Source organism: Cataglyphis hispanica, chromosome 10, assembly GCF_021464435.1.
Source record: "Cataglyphis hispanica isolate Lineage 1 chromosome 10, ULB_Chis1_1.0, whole genome shotgun sequence".
Lineage (NCBI taxonomy): Eukaryota > Metazoa > Arthropoda > Insecta > Hymenoptera > Formicidae > Cataglyphis > Cataglyphis hispanica.
The window spans coordinates 1,380,867-1,399,656 of NC_065963.1; the positions used below are offsets into that span (position 1 = coordinate 1,380,867).

The 18,790-nt window shown below is 28.4% G+C and overlaps 1 protein-coding gene across 5 annotated transcripts in view; it reads right to left on the bottom strand.

Annotated features, from left to right (window-relative positions):
• The window catches only part of LOC126852225 (mitogen-activated protein kinase-binding protein 1), a 95,620-nt gene that overhangs the window by 74,215 nt on the left and 2,615 nt on the right, over positions 1-18,790 (bottom strand). For all 5 annotated transcript variants that reach the window (XM_050596781.1, XM_050596783.1, XM_050596780.1 and 2 more), the window contains exon 2: positions 14,763-14,912. In XM_050596781.1, coding sequence (XP_050452738.1) covers positions 14,763-14,846 — 84 coding nt within the window. In that variant the 5' untranslated portion in view covers positions 14,847-14,912. The remainder of the gene's footprint in view (positions 1-14,762; positions 14,913-18,790) is intronic.

Below are 18,790 nucleotides of genomic sequence, written 5' to 3' on the forward strand. Positions count from 1 at the left end.
GCATTTTGATAAAAATTGATTATAAAAATTCATTTTATAGGTTTGTTCTTGCTTTCTTTTTTTTCTCTTATTATATTAAAAAATTTTAAGAAATTGTTGAAATGTTTTTATAAATGCTTTGATCAATGTTGTCAGTAATCAGTTGCATCTATTTAATCAAAATCATCTCGCATTAAATGTTTTTTTTTCCTAATAATTATGATTATCAGAAAAAAAAGGAGAGCAAAACAAAATAATAAGTCCAATATTTTCCAAATAACGTATATTATGATATGAATATACTTTTATAGATAACAAAATCACGATAATCAAAAAACTAACGATATGTGTTATATGATCATCAAACAACGATTTATAATCATCAGTTGCAATGTTACGTGTCGATGTAGTATTTTCTGAGTCGTTTTTCAATGCATGCAATATAGGAGCTGCATTTAACATTATAATGCAAACGCTAAAGAAAACCATGCATATATACACTACGTATATACATACGTATATCATAGGCTGAAATATTTTCCTATCGCGTATAATCGGCGAGTTGGTTTTAAATGATACTAAAGCCATTTTTAATACCAGATATTTTTTCCTTTTATTTGTCATCCATATATGCACGTGATTTTCATAGCTGTTTTTCTACGTGCGCCAACATCACAGTTTAATTTTCCCACATGCATACAACACACACAAGCACACGCGCGCGCGCGCGCGCACACACACACACACACACACATATATCCACAATACACCCACATACGCATATATTCACACATATTTTCACACCTGTACATACAAAACAATTTCTGGGTCACCAGGTGTCTTGTGCGAACGCAGCCTTCACGTCCCAATATGTCTTTCTCTCTCGAGACTCGTCGAATCTTCAATGAAGATTTACTATCACTTACCACAGTTCCTGACACAGTCCGATTTTTACGCACGCGCGATATTTTAAATTGCAACTTTTCACTTACATCTCTCATCAAGTTTTCAAAAACATATTTTACAAAATACATAGTTTATATTTGAAATAATAAAGACAAAATGTAAATTGATTTTGAAAAGTGATGAGGTATTAAGATTTCGAATTTAATTAAGAGTTCAAATTTTTACAATATTATTGTAATTATACATTATTGTAATTGTACAATTGTCTTTTTATTCTTTTTTTGCAATAGCTTTATTTTTTTCTCATTGCAATAATATATTCCAATTTTGTGTATTGTTTTTCTTCTTCTTGCAATATATCAACTAAAAACAGAGATATTTTTTTAGAAAATTATATAAAATAATAGAATGTAAAAATATGTTTGCTTTCGTGAAATATATTCCTCTTCATGTTGAAAAAAAGATGCATGTTCGTATCATTGGAAGCGCCTTTCCAGAATGTAATATTCAAATGACATACATGAAGCAATTCTATCTCGGTATATACTGTAATATAACCTATATAAATAATATAAATATAACTTTAAAATATTTATTTGTATATATTGTCACTTTCAATAGTTTTGAAAATTAAAAAAATTTTTTTTATCTTTTTCTTTATCTTTTCTGTCAACACATTCCAACAATATGCGATGAGAACTACTCATATGAAACTAAGAAAGACATATTGTGCGTAATCTATAATAAAGTGTGAATGTAGAAAAAAAAATATATATGAGCCAGCTATGCAGTGAGATAGATACGAAAACTGCCATAAAACAAGGACAAATATAAAAGTGTTATTTTAAGCATATTACATCTTTTTACTATACTAAATCATAATTTTATTATATTTGATTGATAGAAATTATGTAAATTACACTGAAAGAAATTAGGATTAATCTAATTTTGTAAGAATTATGATAAGTGATCAACATTATAAAAAACTTTTCAAAAGAGCCATTTATTATAATTTATTTGATTCAGAATATTATAAAATTGTATAACTCATAGTTTAACTAATATGTAATAGGCAACCTTGTAAGCTTTGCAAGAGAATTAATTAATATGCGTTTATAAAAAAATTTTCTCTTAAAAGACCATCCAAAGAATGTATTTGCAAAAGATCTTTCTTAGAATAATTCGTAATCCTTAAACAACTTATTTCTAAAACTCCGAAATATGACATTAGCCGCTGTTATTTATTAATTTAACAAAACATGTAAAAATGCATCCATTGATCCAAGAAATTTCACTTCCTTGTAAAATATATTTCATTGTAAAAGACACGCTGTTATACTCAAATAGACTATTATGAAATTATAAAAGGTGTCATTGTCAAAAGCACTAGCAGACAGAGAATAAAAATATTAGAAATAATTCTTGCCGAATCAACCTAACGCAAAATAAAGAGTTCAAATTAAAAATTTTAATGTCGACATATTTTTTCATTCTTATATCAATGGAAAACTAAGCTTTAAAGAGCCATTTACAATGAAAGTAGTAAGGCTATAGAAATAGAAAATAAACTGTTTTCGGTGAGGTAAAAACCCGAAGTAACAAAATGGGCGAAATTCTCATTTCGCGTTCCCTACTGCCTTACTGTCAGCCAATAAAAAACGTGTATTTATACTCTCGTACATTTAATCGCTACCTTCTGTTAAAATTCTCTAAATGTCTATTCGCTGATTGGATGGTTATTATTCATATTGTTTTTCGACATTGTAGACAGAAAGGAAATAACTCTAAGAACCTATTCCTCTATTCCTCACTCTGTACTGCCTATTTCCATTGTAGACAACCTTTAGTTCTCCTGTGGTTTTAATCCCTTAGCCGCAAGAGGAACGCGATGCTTAAACGTTCTGCAGAACTCAGAAACCATTGAAACTTCTCGTTTCACTAAGTCAATCGAAGTTGGCAATACATATAAATGTTGTCCAAGCTTATATTTATGCTTATATTTATAATTCCATATACAGACATACATATACACACATGTGTCATAACCAGATTACAAAATCTGCCGTTTTTTAAAACGTCTAGGCATTTTATAAAGTACGGTCATATTCTCAAATGGATGATCTCCATTTGGACACGTAACGATTGGACACCGCCCGATTGGACACTCATTTTTGGACACGTTTTATTGGATATTGCTCTATTGGATATTGCTCGATTGGACACCGCTCAATTGGACATCACACGATTGGACACTTTATGATTGAACTCCACATAATTGGACACGACACGACTGGACACCGCACAATTGAACAAAGTTGTAAACCCTGAAACCTCATTTCGCATTGAAAAGTATATGCGTAGAGGCAGTACGTTCCGGCCCCCATACAAGGGGGCTCCAACACCATTAAAATTAGACACATAGGTTTGCCTTGAACCTCGTTTTACGTGGAAAATTGTAAACCCATATAAAATCTTACTTCGCGTGGAAAGTTATAAAATCTATGTTAAAACTTTTCTAACCTAAAAATATGATGTTCAATCATGCAATGTTCAATCGCATGGTGTCCAATCGTGCAATGTGCGTGTCCAATCGTGCAGTGTCCAATCGTGCGATGTTCAATTAAAGGATGTCCAATCGAGCAGTGCCCAATAAAACATGTTCAATAATGCGTGTCCATTCGAGCGGTGTCCAATAGTTACGTATCCAAATGGGATACGCCCTTTTCAAATCATAGTTGAAAATGAAATGTTTTACAATCTGGGTAAGAATTTTAATCTTTTTACAAAACGCTAACAAGCGACCCGCCATTGTCAAACGCAACAATTTGTACACCGTTTTAGATTCTGGCTGGTTCATTTCACGGCATGTTTTTACCGATATTTCGTGCAATGTTTAAATTGACTTTTATAGCTGTATTATTTATTAATAAATACTTTATATCAAATAAGAATTATTTACGAAGTATTGAGAAAAAAAGAAAAGATGGAGGAAAGACAATGCAGTTGATAAGAATACGTTTTATATAAAGCTAAAATCTTAATTGTAATAAATGTGTTTATACGAACCTGAAAATTTTCTTATTCAGAAATATACACAATTATTTATTAATATTATAATTTAATTACCTATTAATTTTCTATAAATGGCTGTTCTAAAAAAACAATTCATAAAATGACTGAAATAAACCAACCAAAATCTAAAGCGATGTTGATAAATCGTTGCATTTGACAATGTGGTAGGTCGCTTGTTAAGCGTTTTATAAGAAGATTAAAATTCTTAGCCAGATTGTAATATATTTCATTTTTAATCATCATTTGAGAATGTAACCGCACTTTTTAAAATGCCTAGAAGTTTTATAAAGCGACAGATTTTGTAATTTGCCTATAAAATATATGTATATAAGTATATGTATACATATAATAACACACTCGTACTTGAACATGTATGTTTTTATAGACTTGTATAATACAAAATAAAGCATATTGCAAAAAAAAATTAGAAAGAATTATTTTTCATTTTTTTAAGTTTTACAAAATTCTGCGCATTCAAGAATAATAGATATAGTCACCATTCGTCCATTTACACTTTTATACATACAAACAAGTTCACAGATAAACACTTTTTATTTCCGTAACCTTTAAAAAGCAAAGCAAAATACTGTTTGCAAGCAAATTTTGACATAAAAAAGTTCTTTGCAAAATAAAAAACATTCAATAAAACATGCTTTCGATATTTATTGTATGAAGTCTATATAATATCGTTCACATATACTCATTGTTAAAAAAATCATTCAGTTTTCCCAGTAGTCCCTTCGGTCTTATATAAGCAAACTATAAACAACTTACGAATTAAAAACATTCAACTCTTTACTACATATTGACTATGAATTGACAATAATCGGATAAAAATTATTTTTTCCTTATATTATGCATCTAATCTTGACAGCAAACATTTGTTCTTCTATAGTTGTAAACTCTTTATTACAGCCAAATCAAAACTTTATTAATATACACTTGAAGTACATTATCAATTACAATCAATTATCAAGCAATCAGCAATCAATTTTCATATCTTCAATGCATTTTTTAAATCTAAATAAGAAAGAAAATATAGTTTACCTAAAAAAAACTCGACACTTATTATCGATTTTCAATTTGATATAATGACGAGAGAATTTCCGCGTCTGTATTCCAAAAATAAGAAACAAAAAAAAGAATGGAAAACAAGAATGAAGAGTGTTGATGAACGTCCACTTCTATACTGAGATATTCCAGTCCAGAAGTTCTACCATTTGACTATGTATGATCCCCACTCTCTTTCACGATTACACTTATCTGCCTATCACATTAACATGCTATTGCAGTTGTACTTTTTCATTCCACATGTGTATGCTTCGAATATACATCTCTTGGTATATACATATCTACTTGAAAATTATCTACAAATTGCCATAATCCGATCAATTTCTTAATATTAAACAATAAAAGTAGATCAAACAGGAATAAAAGAAAATTAAAAGAAAATTAAGTTACGAGTTAAATATTAAGCAGGGAAAATAAATTAAAAAATCAGAAGTTACAACAAATTAAGAAATGTTACATTATATTATATATATTATTAATAAAACAACATTACACAAAGATATTGAAAAGATATAATAATATAAAGTAAGATGTAACTAGGAAAAAGCAAATTATGGTCAAGTTTTAGGAAGGTGAATGGAGAGAAAGATTAAAGAAGCGGAGCAGGTTACGTGCTTTGGTCGGATCATCATACTTCTTCCTTTCTAATTGATAAATATGTAAGTCGATTGCGAGGTAAACTAAGGATCGCTTCCGAAAGGCTATTACTAACAATAACTATGTATCGCACTTGAAAATTAATTGTAAAGATATATATATATATATATATATATATATATATATATATATATATATATACACAGTGTAATCAAGTTACTACAGATATACGTTTTTTTTTCACAAAAAAGTGAAAGTATATTTACTTACAAAGTGCTTGGATCCTAATTGTGGGTGGACAAAATCCCAAAAGTCTTTTCTTAATGCACAGGCACAAAATAAAATTATTATGGTGCAAGAATTTTTATTTTTGTAGAACTCTTAATGATAAAATATTATCTCATATAAATATACTTATTAAATACTATTTTGAAAACACTATAAATTAAATATTGAATTGTTAAAATATTTCGATTATAAAAGTGAAACATCACTTAAATTTGCGATCGTTTTTTAGCGTGATGTTCTTAAGCAAATTTTTCATACAAAAAATTATTTATTATTTATAAATTTTGTTTATACCAAAATATTACATGGATTTCACATTTGCCTCTCAATCACAAAAGTTTCCTGAATACAAAATCATCATTTACATATGTCTAAATTTCATTATCGCAGTCAACCTGACTTTTGCAATATAATTTAGTTATTGCAAAACATATGCACGTATAAATTTGACATCGAATCGAAAGCGGTTCATTTAAATATGGTTTTATAATCATATAAGACTATAATCGTCAAAAAGACATCATCATATGTAAAATCGACAAAAGTATAAAAATTTGTTCTTTAAACAATTAAATTAAAAATGTATAAATATAAAATGTAAAGACTCTGAAAAATATAATCACAAAATTAAATTACGAAATGGCAAATAAAAGCTGGCATAGTAATTGGAGCACATAAATTTTATTTTAATTCAAAAACAAATCATAATGAGAAAATTTTGATTTCTTTTCCGAACTATCTTAACGTAATTTAATCAATTGTCAATAATAAACCAAAATAAATAAAAACAGAAACAATACTAAATAAGTAACAAATCCAAAAATAAAAAAAAAATTAGATATATTGTCGTTCAAAATAATTATATATATATATATATATATATATATATATATATATATATATATGTATAATTATATATGTATAATTATGTATATATATATATATATATATATATGTATAATTATGTACATATATATATATATAATGTATATATATGTATGTATATGATATATATATATATATATAATTATGTATATATATATGTATAATTATCTATATATATATATATATATATATATATGTATATATATATATATATATATATATATATATATGTATATATATATATATATAATTTTTTTTTTCTCTCGCATCATGAAAAGCAATAACAAACTCGGAGTATACACTCAAATTGAAGTCCAACATTTTTTAGATGGATCACTTCTTAGATGACCAGCTAAAAAGTATAAGAGAAAACGTGTAAAGCAAAGATATCTCTATGTGTGCAATTTCATGCAAAGAAAGCTCTGAGTGCAATTAGTAATACTAATATTGAAAATAACGTGAGAGATTACACTATATTGACTATATAACAAATATGATTAAATTGTGAACCTAAATGAATAATTTGTAACCAGCATAAAATAAATCACATGCTGCTGAAGAAGCGTGTCTTGAGTAAATTTCGACAGAATAACGTTACTTTAAAAAAAAAATTGATATTATATTTTAATGAAAAGTAGCATCTTATTTTCGTAAATAATGCAGACTATAATATATCTTCTCGTATCTTATTATATATTTTCTAGTTTATTATATGTACATAAAAACAAATATATAATTTCTTAGAGTTTTTTATATATTATTCAAATATAATTTCGCCCGCGATACTTACAAAATTTAAGAATACATACACACGCACACGCGCACGCGCACGCACACACACCCACACACACACATATATATATATATATATATATATATATATATATATATATATATAGGATATCTCACAATCTCCGTATAATATTTAATTTGATAATGTATTTTAAAGATAAAAAGTCAAAAATTCTAATACAAATCTTTTGAGGCTGCAATAGTTTTCGAGTTATAACTAATCAAAATTTACAAATGATCGCATAGAACTCGCATGTTCAGATCCGCAACTACACATACAAATGTACCGATCTGACATCTATTGTTTTTTACCAATTAAATAATATTGATTTTTATGGCACAGCTGATTTTATTGTTTCTTATGTTTTTTATGAGTACCATGTACGGCAGTCAACTAATATTAATGAACTATAAAATATTTGTTGTACATAAAATATTTATTATGTTTAATTTTAAAAATGTCGCCAGTAAATAAATTAATAAACAAGTGTTTATACGACCAAACTGGCAATTTATTGTTTGATTATTATATCACGACGTTTCGACCATATGGTTTTGGTCCTTATCAAGTGAAACTAAAATTACAATACAATAAATAATGATAGTCATGTTACAAAGAAAAAATAGGATTAAGCAACTTACGTTATAATTAAAAAGTAGAAAGAGAAAAATCGAAATGTCAAACTGACATTGTGTCAACCACTATGTTTGGAATACTGAGATCAACTAAACGACCTTTATTAATTTATCGTATATGTTGTTTAAATTCTCTGTATCTTTTTGGGAATTAATAGTGTTGTCAAATTTTTTAATAAAAAACATTTCAGCTATTTCTCTCTTTCTTACATGTTTTTCGTTATGTAGAATATCAGGCGCTGACCAATCGAAGTCATGATCAAATTTTAATTTGTGTTTGCTAATTACGGATAAATTACTTTCGTGCATTTTTATATTATTACAATGTTCCTTGACTCGGGTGCTTAAGTGTCTTTTTGTCTGGCCAATATACGAAGCGCTACAATTCTTACAATTTATTTTGTAAACAACCTCCGTTCTATTGCTAATAGGCAAACTATCCTTGCCGCGTGTAATCAGTGAATTTAATCTTTTAGGTATATTGTAAACCACTGTCAGTCCCATATTTTTAAGCAACCGACCAACATCGTCACTCAAGCCTTCGACAAACGGTAGTGCGATGTAGGAGGGTTTGTCTGTATCAATTTCCCCATCACCTAGAATGCTACTGCTCCGGTGTTTCAAAAATTCAGTCTCTTACAAATATAACGATTTACAATGTGTGTCGGAAAACAATTATTAAGTAAGATCTGCTTCACGACATCAATGTTTTTTCCATGAAACTGGTCGTCAGATAGTAAAATAGCATGGTCAACAAGATTAAAAATGGTGTTCAACTTATATTTAAAAGGATGGCTCGAATAAAAATTTATGTATCTATCGGAACACGTAGCTTTTCTATACCAGTTTGTTAAAATTTTTCCGTTGGAACGGATAACACTGGTGTTTAAAAAATTGATACATGAATCCGACTCTATTTCATGTGTGAATTTTAAACGTGGATGATAACTATTGAAAATCAAATTAATCTCGTCAACATTTGCACGTGGAACAATAGCAAAAATATCATCTACGTATCTATAATATACAGGAACCGCAAACCCAAGTAGACTCAAACAATGTGTCTCCAAATCATCCATCACAATATCTGCTAAAATAGGTGATAACGGAGAACCCATAGGGCTGCCAAAGATCTGTTCATAAAACTTTCCATTAAAAGAAAAACTAGTCGAATCTAGAATAACTTCCACTGCATATAAAAATTGAGGCAAATTAAATTTTGTGTTTGGAGCGATGTCATTCCAACGTTTTTCGATAGCGCGCAAAACTAACTCTTTAGGAATGTTTGTAAATAATGCAGTAACGTCTAGTGATATCATTATTTCGTCATCATTAATAAGTTTCTCTTTCATGTCAGCAGCAAAAGACCAACAATTGAACAAAGATCCAAGTAGACAGTTAACTTGCAGAATTAATTTACTTATCAAATCTTGGCGGGACAATGGCTTAATAGATGAGACCACATACAAACATTTAAACATCACGAACGGGAATTTGCCACGATGTTACGGATTGCCAAAGATCCATAAAACTGGTTTTCCACTACGTATTATAGTATCGTCACTAGGCAGTCCGTTGTATAATATATCGAAGTACATACACGATATTTTACATAATTCAAAATTGCAACCGAAATCTCACATAAAAGACGGTTGGTCTTTTGCTGCTGACATGAAAGAGAAACTTATTAATGATGACGAAATAATGATATCACTAGACGTTACTGCATTATTTACAAACATTCCTAAAGAGTTAGTTTTGCGCGCTATCGAAAAACGTTGGAATGACATCGCTCCAAACACAAAATTTAATTTGCCTCAATTTTTATATGCAGTGGAAGTTATTCTAGATTCGACTAGTTTTTCTTTTAATGGAAAGTTTTATGAACAGATCTTTGGCAGCCCTATGGGTTCTCCGTTATCACCTATTTTAGCAGATATTGTGATGGATGATTTGGAGACACATTGTTTGATTCTACTTGGGTTTGCGGTTCCTGTATATTATAGATACGTAGATGATATTTTTGCTATTGTTCCACGTGCAAATGTTGACGAGATTAATTTGATTTTCAATAGTTATCATCCACGTTTAAAATTCACACATGAAATAGAGTCGGATTCATGTATCAATTTTTAAACACCAGTGTTATCCGTTCCAACGGAAAAATTTTAACAAACTGGTATAGAAAAGCTACGTGTTCCGATAGATACATAAATTTTTATTCGAGCCATCCTTTTAAATATAAGTTGAACACCATTTTTAATCTTGTTGACCATGCTATTTTACTATCTGACGACCAGTTTCATGGAAAAACATTGATGTCGTGAAGCAGATCTTACTTAATAATTGTTTTCCGACACACATTGTAAATCGTTATATTTGTAAGAGACTGAATTTTTGAAACACCGGAGCAGTAGCATTCTAGGTGATGGGGAAATTGATACAGACAAACCCTCCTACATCGCACTACCGTTTGTCGAAGGCTTGAGTGACGATGTTGGTCGGTTGCTTAAAAATATGGGACTGACAGTGGTTTACAATATACCTAAAAGATTAAATTCACTGATTACACGCGGCAAGGATAGTTTGCCTATTAGCAATAGAACGGAGGTTGTTTACAAAATAAATTGTAAGAATTGTAGCGCTTCGTATATTGGCCAGACAAAAGACACTTAAGCACCCGAGTCAAGGAACATTGTAATAATATAAAATGCACGAAAGTAATTTATCCGTAATTAGCAAACACAAATTAAAATTTGATCATGACTTCGATTGGTCAGCGCCTGATATTCTACATAACGAAAAACATGTAAGAAAGAGAGAAATAGCTGAAATGTTTTTATTAAAAAATTTGACAACACTATTAATTCCCAAAAGATACAGAGAATTTAAACAACATATACGATAAATTAATAAAGGTCGTTTAGTTGATCTCAGTATTCCAAACATAGTGGTTGACACAATGTCAGTTTGACATTTCGATTTTTCTCTTTCTACTTTTTAATTATAACGTAAGTTGCTTAATCCTATTTTTTCTTTGTAACATGACTATCATTATTTATTGTATTGTAATTTTAGTTTCACTTGATAAGGACCAAAACCATATGGTCGAAACGTCGTGATATAATAATCAAACAATAAATTGCCAGTTTGGTCGTATAAACACTTGTTTATAAAATATTTAATTTTTTCATAACAATTTCTAAATAACAATTTAAATAATTAATTAATTATTATATTTAAATAGAAATATAAACTTAATATTTTCACATACTTAAGAAATAAAGCTTATTTTTGTTTTAATCGCGCGAAAAATTTTGTAGAAATCAATTTCTTTATTTTATGTGTTAACAATAACAGATGACAGATCAGTATGTGTAAATATAATTACGAGCCTGAGCGCGCGAATTGTACGCAATATTATTGGCAAACATTGATCATTTATAACTCAAAAACTATTGTAGCCTCGATATTTTAGTATTAAGATTTTTAACTCCATTTTGCCTTTAGAATACGCTATTAAAATATTGTACGAAAGTTGTAAGACACTCTGTATATATAATCTTATTAAACTCTATATATAATCTTCGATGAATAAATAGCATCAATTTATTTCATACGAAATAAAAGACAATAATAGAAAGAAAGTTAAATTTTGACAGTAAAAACGCAATTCGAGAACGTGTATAATATACTACTCACAAAAATTAGGGAAATATATAATTTTTCTTAAAAAAAAAAAACGTAAAATTCAGCAAGCTGTAACTTAGTTAAAAATGAACAAAATTTAAATTCAAAAAAGTTTTAAATCTTAAAATCTCTACTTTCGAACGATCATTATTGTTTTTAAATTTCCATAAATTTGCTAATTTTTACATATAGAAAACGAGCAAGATAAAATGGAAAATTTTCTTCTTACTTTATAAACCTGTCACATGTCTAAAAAAATTCTATGAAAATTTTAGACTTTCTATTGTAAATTTTAAAGTACAAAATTCTTTTTAAATTGTTCTAAGAATTTGTGAGTTATCACTGATTAAATAAAATGAGCATTTTGATTTTGATTATTCATAACTGCATTAAGTCATTCCAGAAGATGTAATTCCAGAAGATAATACAGAATAGTACAGAAAGTATTAAATTCCAGCCCAGTGTGATAAGTTCACAATTAAGATTTGATTTGGGATTTGAAAGTTTATAAATATAATTATATGTTATTAATTTTTTTAATTTTGCAAGGGAAAGGCCAGCTCGAAAGGAATATAAGTATCTATTTCTTTAGACTTCATACTTGTTGTTTCCCTTCGATTGTATCCTACCGATTGTAGATTTCTCTGTCGCATTCCTCTATATATACTTTTTAACTTATTGTTCCACTAGCCCCATCTGCTATGCTTAGTACACTTCACAACTCCTTTCTATTGCTTTTCTAACCTTCTCTTGTCTAACCCTTGTGCTCCGCTCTTTTGTTCTTTTTGCGCGTCCCCTGCTTTCTCCTTTCTTAGACACACTTTCTTCTATCTTACTCTCTCACTTACCTTTCCTTTTGGTTTTCCAATCTTTCTTTATTAAAAGCCTCTTAATTTACACAATTTCTCACTCTTGTCATACTCACAGCCGGAAACGAAAGTATCATATCCTATTTAAAATCATGCAACTATCTATAGGTAATAAATTGATGTAAATCGAGGAATAATTTTAAATATACCTGAATATATATAATTTTTATTTTCAATTCACGCAATTTTCTAGTATCATCACTTTTTATAGCAAAAGTTTAATCAAGAATAAATTTAATAAAAATATATATTGAAATATATTAAAGTAATATCTTTCTGTACAATTTTTTTAATATCATTAACATATGTACTCAATACTAACACATTTTTGGAAAAAGTACAAATACAAACAAGAGAATTTAAAATGCTAGAATTTCTTGCACCAGGAATATTAGAAGACTGCAAGTGGTCAAAAGTGGAATGCAAATGTTACGAATACAAAATAAGGTAAAACTCTCGAACTTAGGCCTATACGCCGATAATCTTGACCTTGACATATATTGTCAAGGAAGTTCTTCTGAGTAATTCTCCGCAAGAATTAAGAGGCGGACGGCATTAGTTTAGAAGATATAATTATACAGAGAGGTAATTATATAGAAAGAGGACAACTTTATGTATGACTTTGACTTTGAAATATGTTGTCATTGTCCTAAGTGACTCTGACTTTGAAAAAAAGTAGTGATCCGTTCAAAAGTTATAAAACATTAAAAAATGAACTTCACTTGGCTTGCAAAGTACATGCGTGGATACAGTGGGGTCCACTCCCCTTATGGGGTGGGGGCTCCACTTTCAAAAGATATAACTTAATCCAAATCTATTTTTTATTAAAAATAGCTCTGTAAATATGAATCAAAAAGAAAATAATGGCAATAAGAGCCGACGCAGTAATAGGGGCGCAAAGAAACTATTTATTAGAAAGCATCAGCGAAATTAACATTTTGATGTATGTGGCGAACGTTTCGCTCCTTTCTTTGGCCTTCTTTAATGCAATTAGTTCTTAATATAAAATAAACGCATATTAATCAATTAATTAAACGTAGAGAGCCATTATAAGAACTGATATTATAACGTCAATGCGAAGATCTCGACGCATTCTTGTCGTGGTGAAAATTTCGGAATGATGGAGTTCACATTTAAAAAATTATGTTCTCGCTAATGTAATTCAGAAATCGTTCGGAGTACATTGCACACAATGATTAACTAACATATATATTCGGATAGAAATTAACTCTGCGATTGACAACGGCTAAGTGACTCTATTTCTTATTTAAAATTTGATTTGGGTTAGGTTATATCTTCCGGAAGAGTAGCCCGTAGGGGGCGGAATCTACTGCGTCCACGCATACATTTTTCCATTCACACAACAGTGTAGAATAGAACTCGCTTTCTGTTATAAAGTATATGCGTGAGCGCAGTAGGTTCCGTCCCGCCACCCTACAGGGAGGCTCCACTTCCAGAAGATATAACCTAACCAAACCTATTCTTGATTTAATTATATATCTCTTTCCGCACTGTAAGCAAGGAGCGGTGTTCCATATAAAACTTTAATTTGCTATATCTTCTAAACTAATGTCGTCCGCCATTTAATTTTTGCGAAGAATTACTTAGAAAAACCTTCTTGACAATATATGTCAAGGCCAAGGTCATCGACGTATAGGTCCAACTTCAAGAGTTTTACCCGAAATAATAATATATAAAATCTGCTTCTGCATGAAATATTTACAGAATGTATCAAAAAGTAAAACAAAAATAAAATTTTCTAACATTAAATGCTCTAGATTTACATTGAAGAAAAAGATAATTCATATGCAAAATTCATCTGGCATTTATCAGAAAAATTCTTGATGTTCAAGCAATAAAATCGCAACAGTTTTCCTTATTCATATTATCCTGTATATATTTAAATATATATGTAAATATTAATTTCCACAATGTATAAAATGTATGTGATATAAGTATATTATTATCATCACTTACTCTATTTTGTATTCTAATGTTCTCTTGACCTCTCTTTAAATTAGGGGCCCGGAGAACCTTGCTTGTAAGTGGTGGTTCCATCATGATATTAGATTTCGTTTCCTTAGGATTTCATCTCTGGATAAACGCTCAAAAATTTCATTTAATTTTCTGTAACAAAAATTACATTTTTATAACTTTTATATTAAATATAACTTTCGGAAGGAAATAGATAAGCGATTTTCTCCATATTTACAAGGAATGGGAAAGGGAGGGAGGGAAGAAGAGAAGAAAGGAGGAGAGAAGGAGACGAAGGGAAATAGGAAGATGCACAGGGAAAAGGAAAAAGGAAGAAAGCAAGGAGGGGGGAGAAGAAAGAGAGAGAAAGCGACAAGAAAAACAGAGATAGAGAATATAAGTTAAATAGGTTTTTTACCTATTTTTATCTAGAAGAGAATAGAGAGGAATATTAGAGATTCTGATAGGTATTAGGAAGTAGGAGAATTGTGTGTGTATGTGTGTGCTAGGTGAGAGACGGTTAAGATAATACTAGATTGTTAAAATTAGTATAAGTTAGAGTTAACTAGAATAGTTAGAGATAAGCTATATACAGCGCTGTACGTGATGTAAAAATTGTCCTAAGGGGACGCAATTTTTTATTCTATTCTATTCTAAATTTAAATTTTTATTTTATTCTAAGTTTTTTTCTATTCTATTCTAAGTTTTCCATTTTAAGGTTGGAGTAAGGTTAAAAGAGTAGAAAAAGAGCAAGAAAAATACATCAAATTAACGTTAGGTTAGACGTCAATATTTCAGCATACTTATTGAATTCTTGAGAAGACAAAAACCGCAAAAATAAGAAGTAGAGAAAAGAGCAATAAAATATAAAAAGAAATCAAAAGAAAAAAAATAAACAAAATAGTACAAGAATACAAGAGAAAAATAAAAACAAAATAGAAAAAGAGAATATTGTGGTAAAAAAATAAAATAATTATTAAAAAGAAAATTGCATAAATATACAAAATATTAATCCTAAGAACAAATATTAATTCTAATAAGAATAGGAATGAATTAGAAGGAAAATCTAGCTGTAACAAATTGGGCAAAGCAAGAGCAATATAATAGAATAGCAATTGAAAGATATAATAAAACAGGGAATTAAGAGAAGAAAATGAATCAAAATATTTGAAAGAGGATTATAAAAAAAACAAAAGATTAAATTAAAAGATTGTTGCAAGATTTTGGTGCGGGAATAAAGAAAGGCAAAATGTTGGAGAAGAGAAAAAACAAATGCAGATTCTATACAAAAGAAATAAAAATCATTAGACCATCTTAATAAACTTCATAATAATAATAAACTTCAAGAAGATAGGGTGAAGAAGAATTACAAGAATGACAACCATGGAAATATTAGAGTAAGAAAGATGGCACACATTAACTGATAAAAATAATATGATGAAAAAGAAAAGAGATTCCATTAATGTGATTTGATTTAACACTATTATAATAGAACATTGCTATGTAATTTCTTTTCTAAAATAAAATGATGCATAAATAAACATTTGCATACATACATACATATTATTCAATTTTTGGCTATCCTACCCTTATTTCATATATCCAACTTCTTATGCTGAATATCGGATTTATATAAATTATGATTCCAAAAAAAAAAAAAACTAAATTGAGATCTTCACATAATCTTAATTGCATAGTTAAAATAGTTAGAAAAATTACATAATTAAAATTCAAAATTATCAACATTTTTCTCTCTTAAAATTCTATAAATTTTGTTTAAATGTTTTTCAATTTTTGTCTGACGTCAAGTTTAGAAGATATACAGCTATTTTCATTAAAATGGGATATCAAGTATAATTGATCTACTGCATGTTGACAAAAGTACAAACGGCGCAGAAATATTATGGGATATTCATATCAAAATTCAAAGTACTGCCATCAAACTGTCAAACATAAAAGGTGTTATAAGGGATAACATCATTTGTATAGTAAAAAATATAATAATAAATACAAATGATAAATTATCTTTTTTATTTCTATGATAAAATAAAATAGACAATATCGAAAATAGTAAAAATGGATAGCATCAAAAGTGTAAAAGCCAAGAATTGAAAATAAACAGAGAAGATAGAATTTAAATTTTGAATGCTAAAATTTGAGGAAAAAAAAATTGTGAAAAATCATTTAATAAAATATTGAAATAATATTTCAGAAAAAAAGAAATTAAACAAAGCAAACAAAATTTGTGCATTTTCCATGTATCTCCTGATGTGCATTTACACTTATATTATTAAAGTATTCCTATCCCGATATGTATAGTTAATATATTGCCGCTTAATGTAGTCTTTAGTTTGTACCACCATTTGTACCACCACAAAAAATGAAAAGTATAAGGCGTTAAAAAATAGCGTTCAATATAAAATATTTTGATCTCATCAAAAATATTTTAATTTTATTAATGCCATTTGATGAAGAATTATGTGTCCATGTTTATATGTACTACTTTTTATTTCATTTGCGTCTTAAAGAATTTGACATTACATTTTTCAATTTTTCAATTTATAATATTCAAAATATTTATAATATTCATAATATTCATAATATTCATAATATTCATAATGTTCAAATATTCATAATGTTCAATTTATAATATAATATCAAAATTTATAATATAACGATTTAAGAAATGGTCATATTGTCGACAGTATTATTTTACAATTTTTTATAAAAGAGATATAAACGAAATAAAAAATAGTACAAATTCGAAATAAAAACAAAATAAAAACTAGTACAAACACATAAAAATAAAATATAATACTGTTATTATACAAAATGTTATTAATTTTTATTTTTTTACTTAAGGAATTAGATTCATATTAGTTCATAGCTTGTGCTGTACTTCATTAGGCATTGAATTATCCATATTCATTAGGCATTGAATTATCCATATTAACCTGGCATCCCCTCGAAAAACCGGGTTTGGCTATAGTGCATAATTAAGTGCTAATTTGTTACTAATTTATTACTCTAAGCCCGAATTTATTGCTCCTACTCATAAGCAGGAAAATAATATTAAAGAGTGGGAGTGCTGACTTGTTTGCATTAATCTAGCACCCCCACTTCCGAAAAATACATATAATGAGTTGCAAATCAAAAAACAAATACACTAGAATTTATTGCTCAAAGAAACTATAAACAGATTTTGAAAATATTAAATTTTTAATTATGCATTAATATGACACATTATGAACATGAAAAGTAAAATCATCAAAAGTACGCAGCTAACAATAATAATTTATTATAACATTGTATTCTGCATTAAACGTTATCACAAAATAAATCATTTTCGAATTTATTGCTGGCAATTTAATTAAAAATATCGATCCGAAAGAGTGCCACAAGAATAAAGTATATATCAATTAATTGCTGCTATTATTTTGGTTTTAAAATGTTTCTCTAAATATATCTGAAAAGCAACAAATTAAAAAAATATTTTAAGACCACAATCATAGCAGCAACTAATTTCGTTGATATACTTTACTCTTATGAGTAAGCCACCCACACTCTTTTGAATCAATTTTTCGAAGTTAAATGTTGAGGAATAAAACTAAAACAAACTAAGCCGAATTACAAAACAGTTGAGCAATAAATTTAATATTATATATCATGGAAGCAACAAATTAAAGAAACATTTTAAAACCAAAATCATGGCAGCAACTAATTGCGTTGATATACTTTATTCTTGTTGGCACGCTAGCACCGCCACTCTTTCGGATCGATTTTTTCAATTAAATTGCAAGCAATAAATTCGGATATGATTTATTTTGATGACATTTAATGCAAAATATAATGTTATAACAAATTATTATTGTTAGCTGCGTATTTTTGATGATTTTATTTTCCATGTTCGTAATATGTCATATTAGTGCATAATTAAAAATTAATGTTTTCAAAATCTGTTTGCAGTTTCTTTGAGCAATTAATTAGCAATAAATTCTAGTGTATTTGTTTTTTGATTTGTAACTCATTAT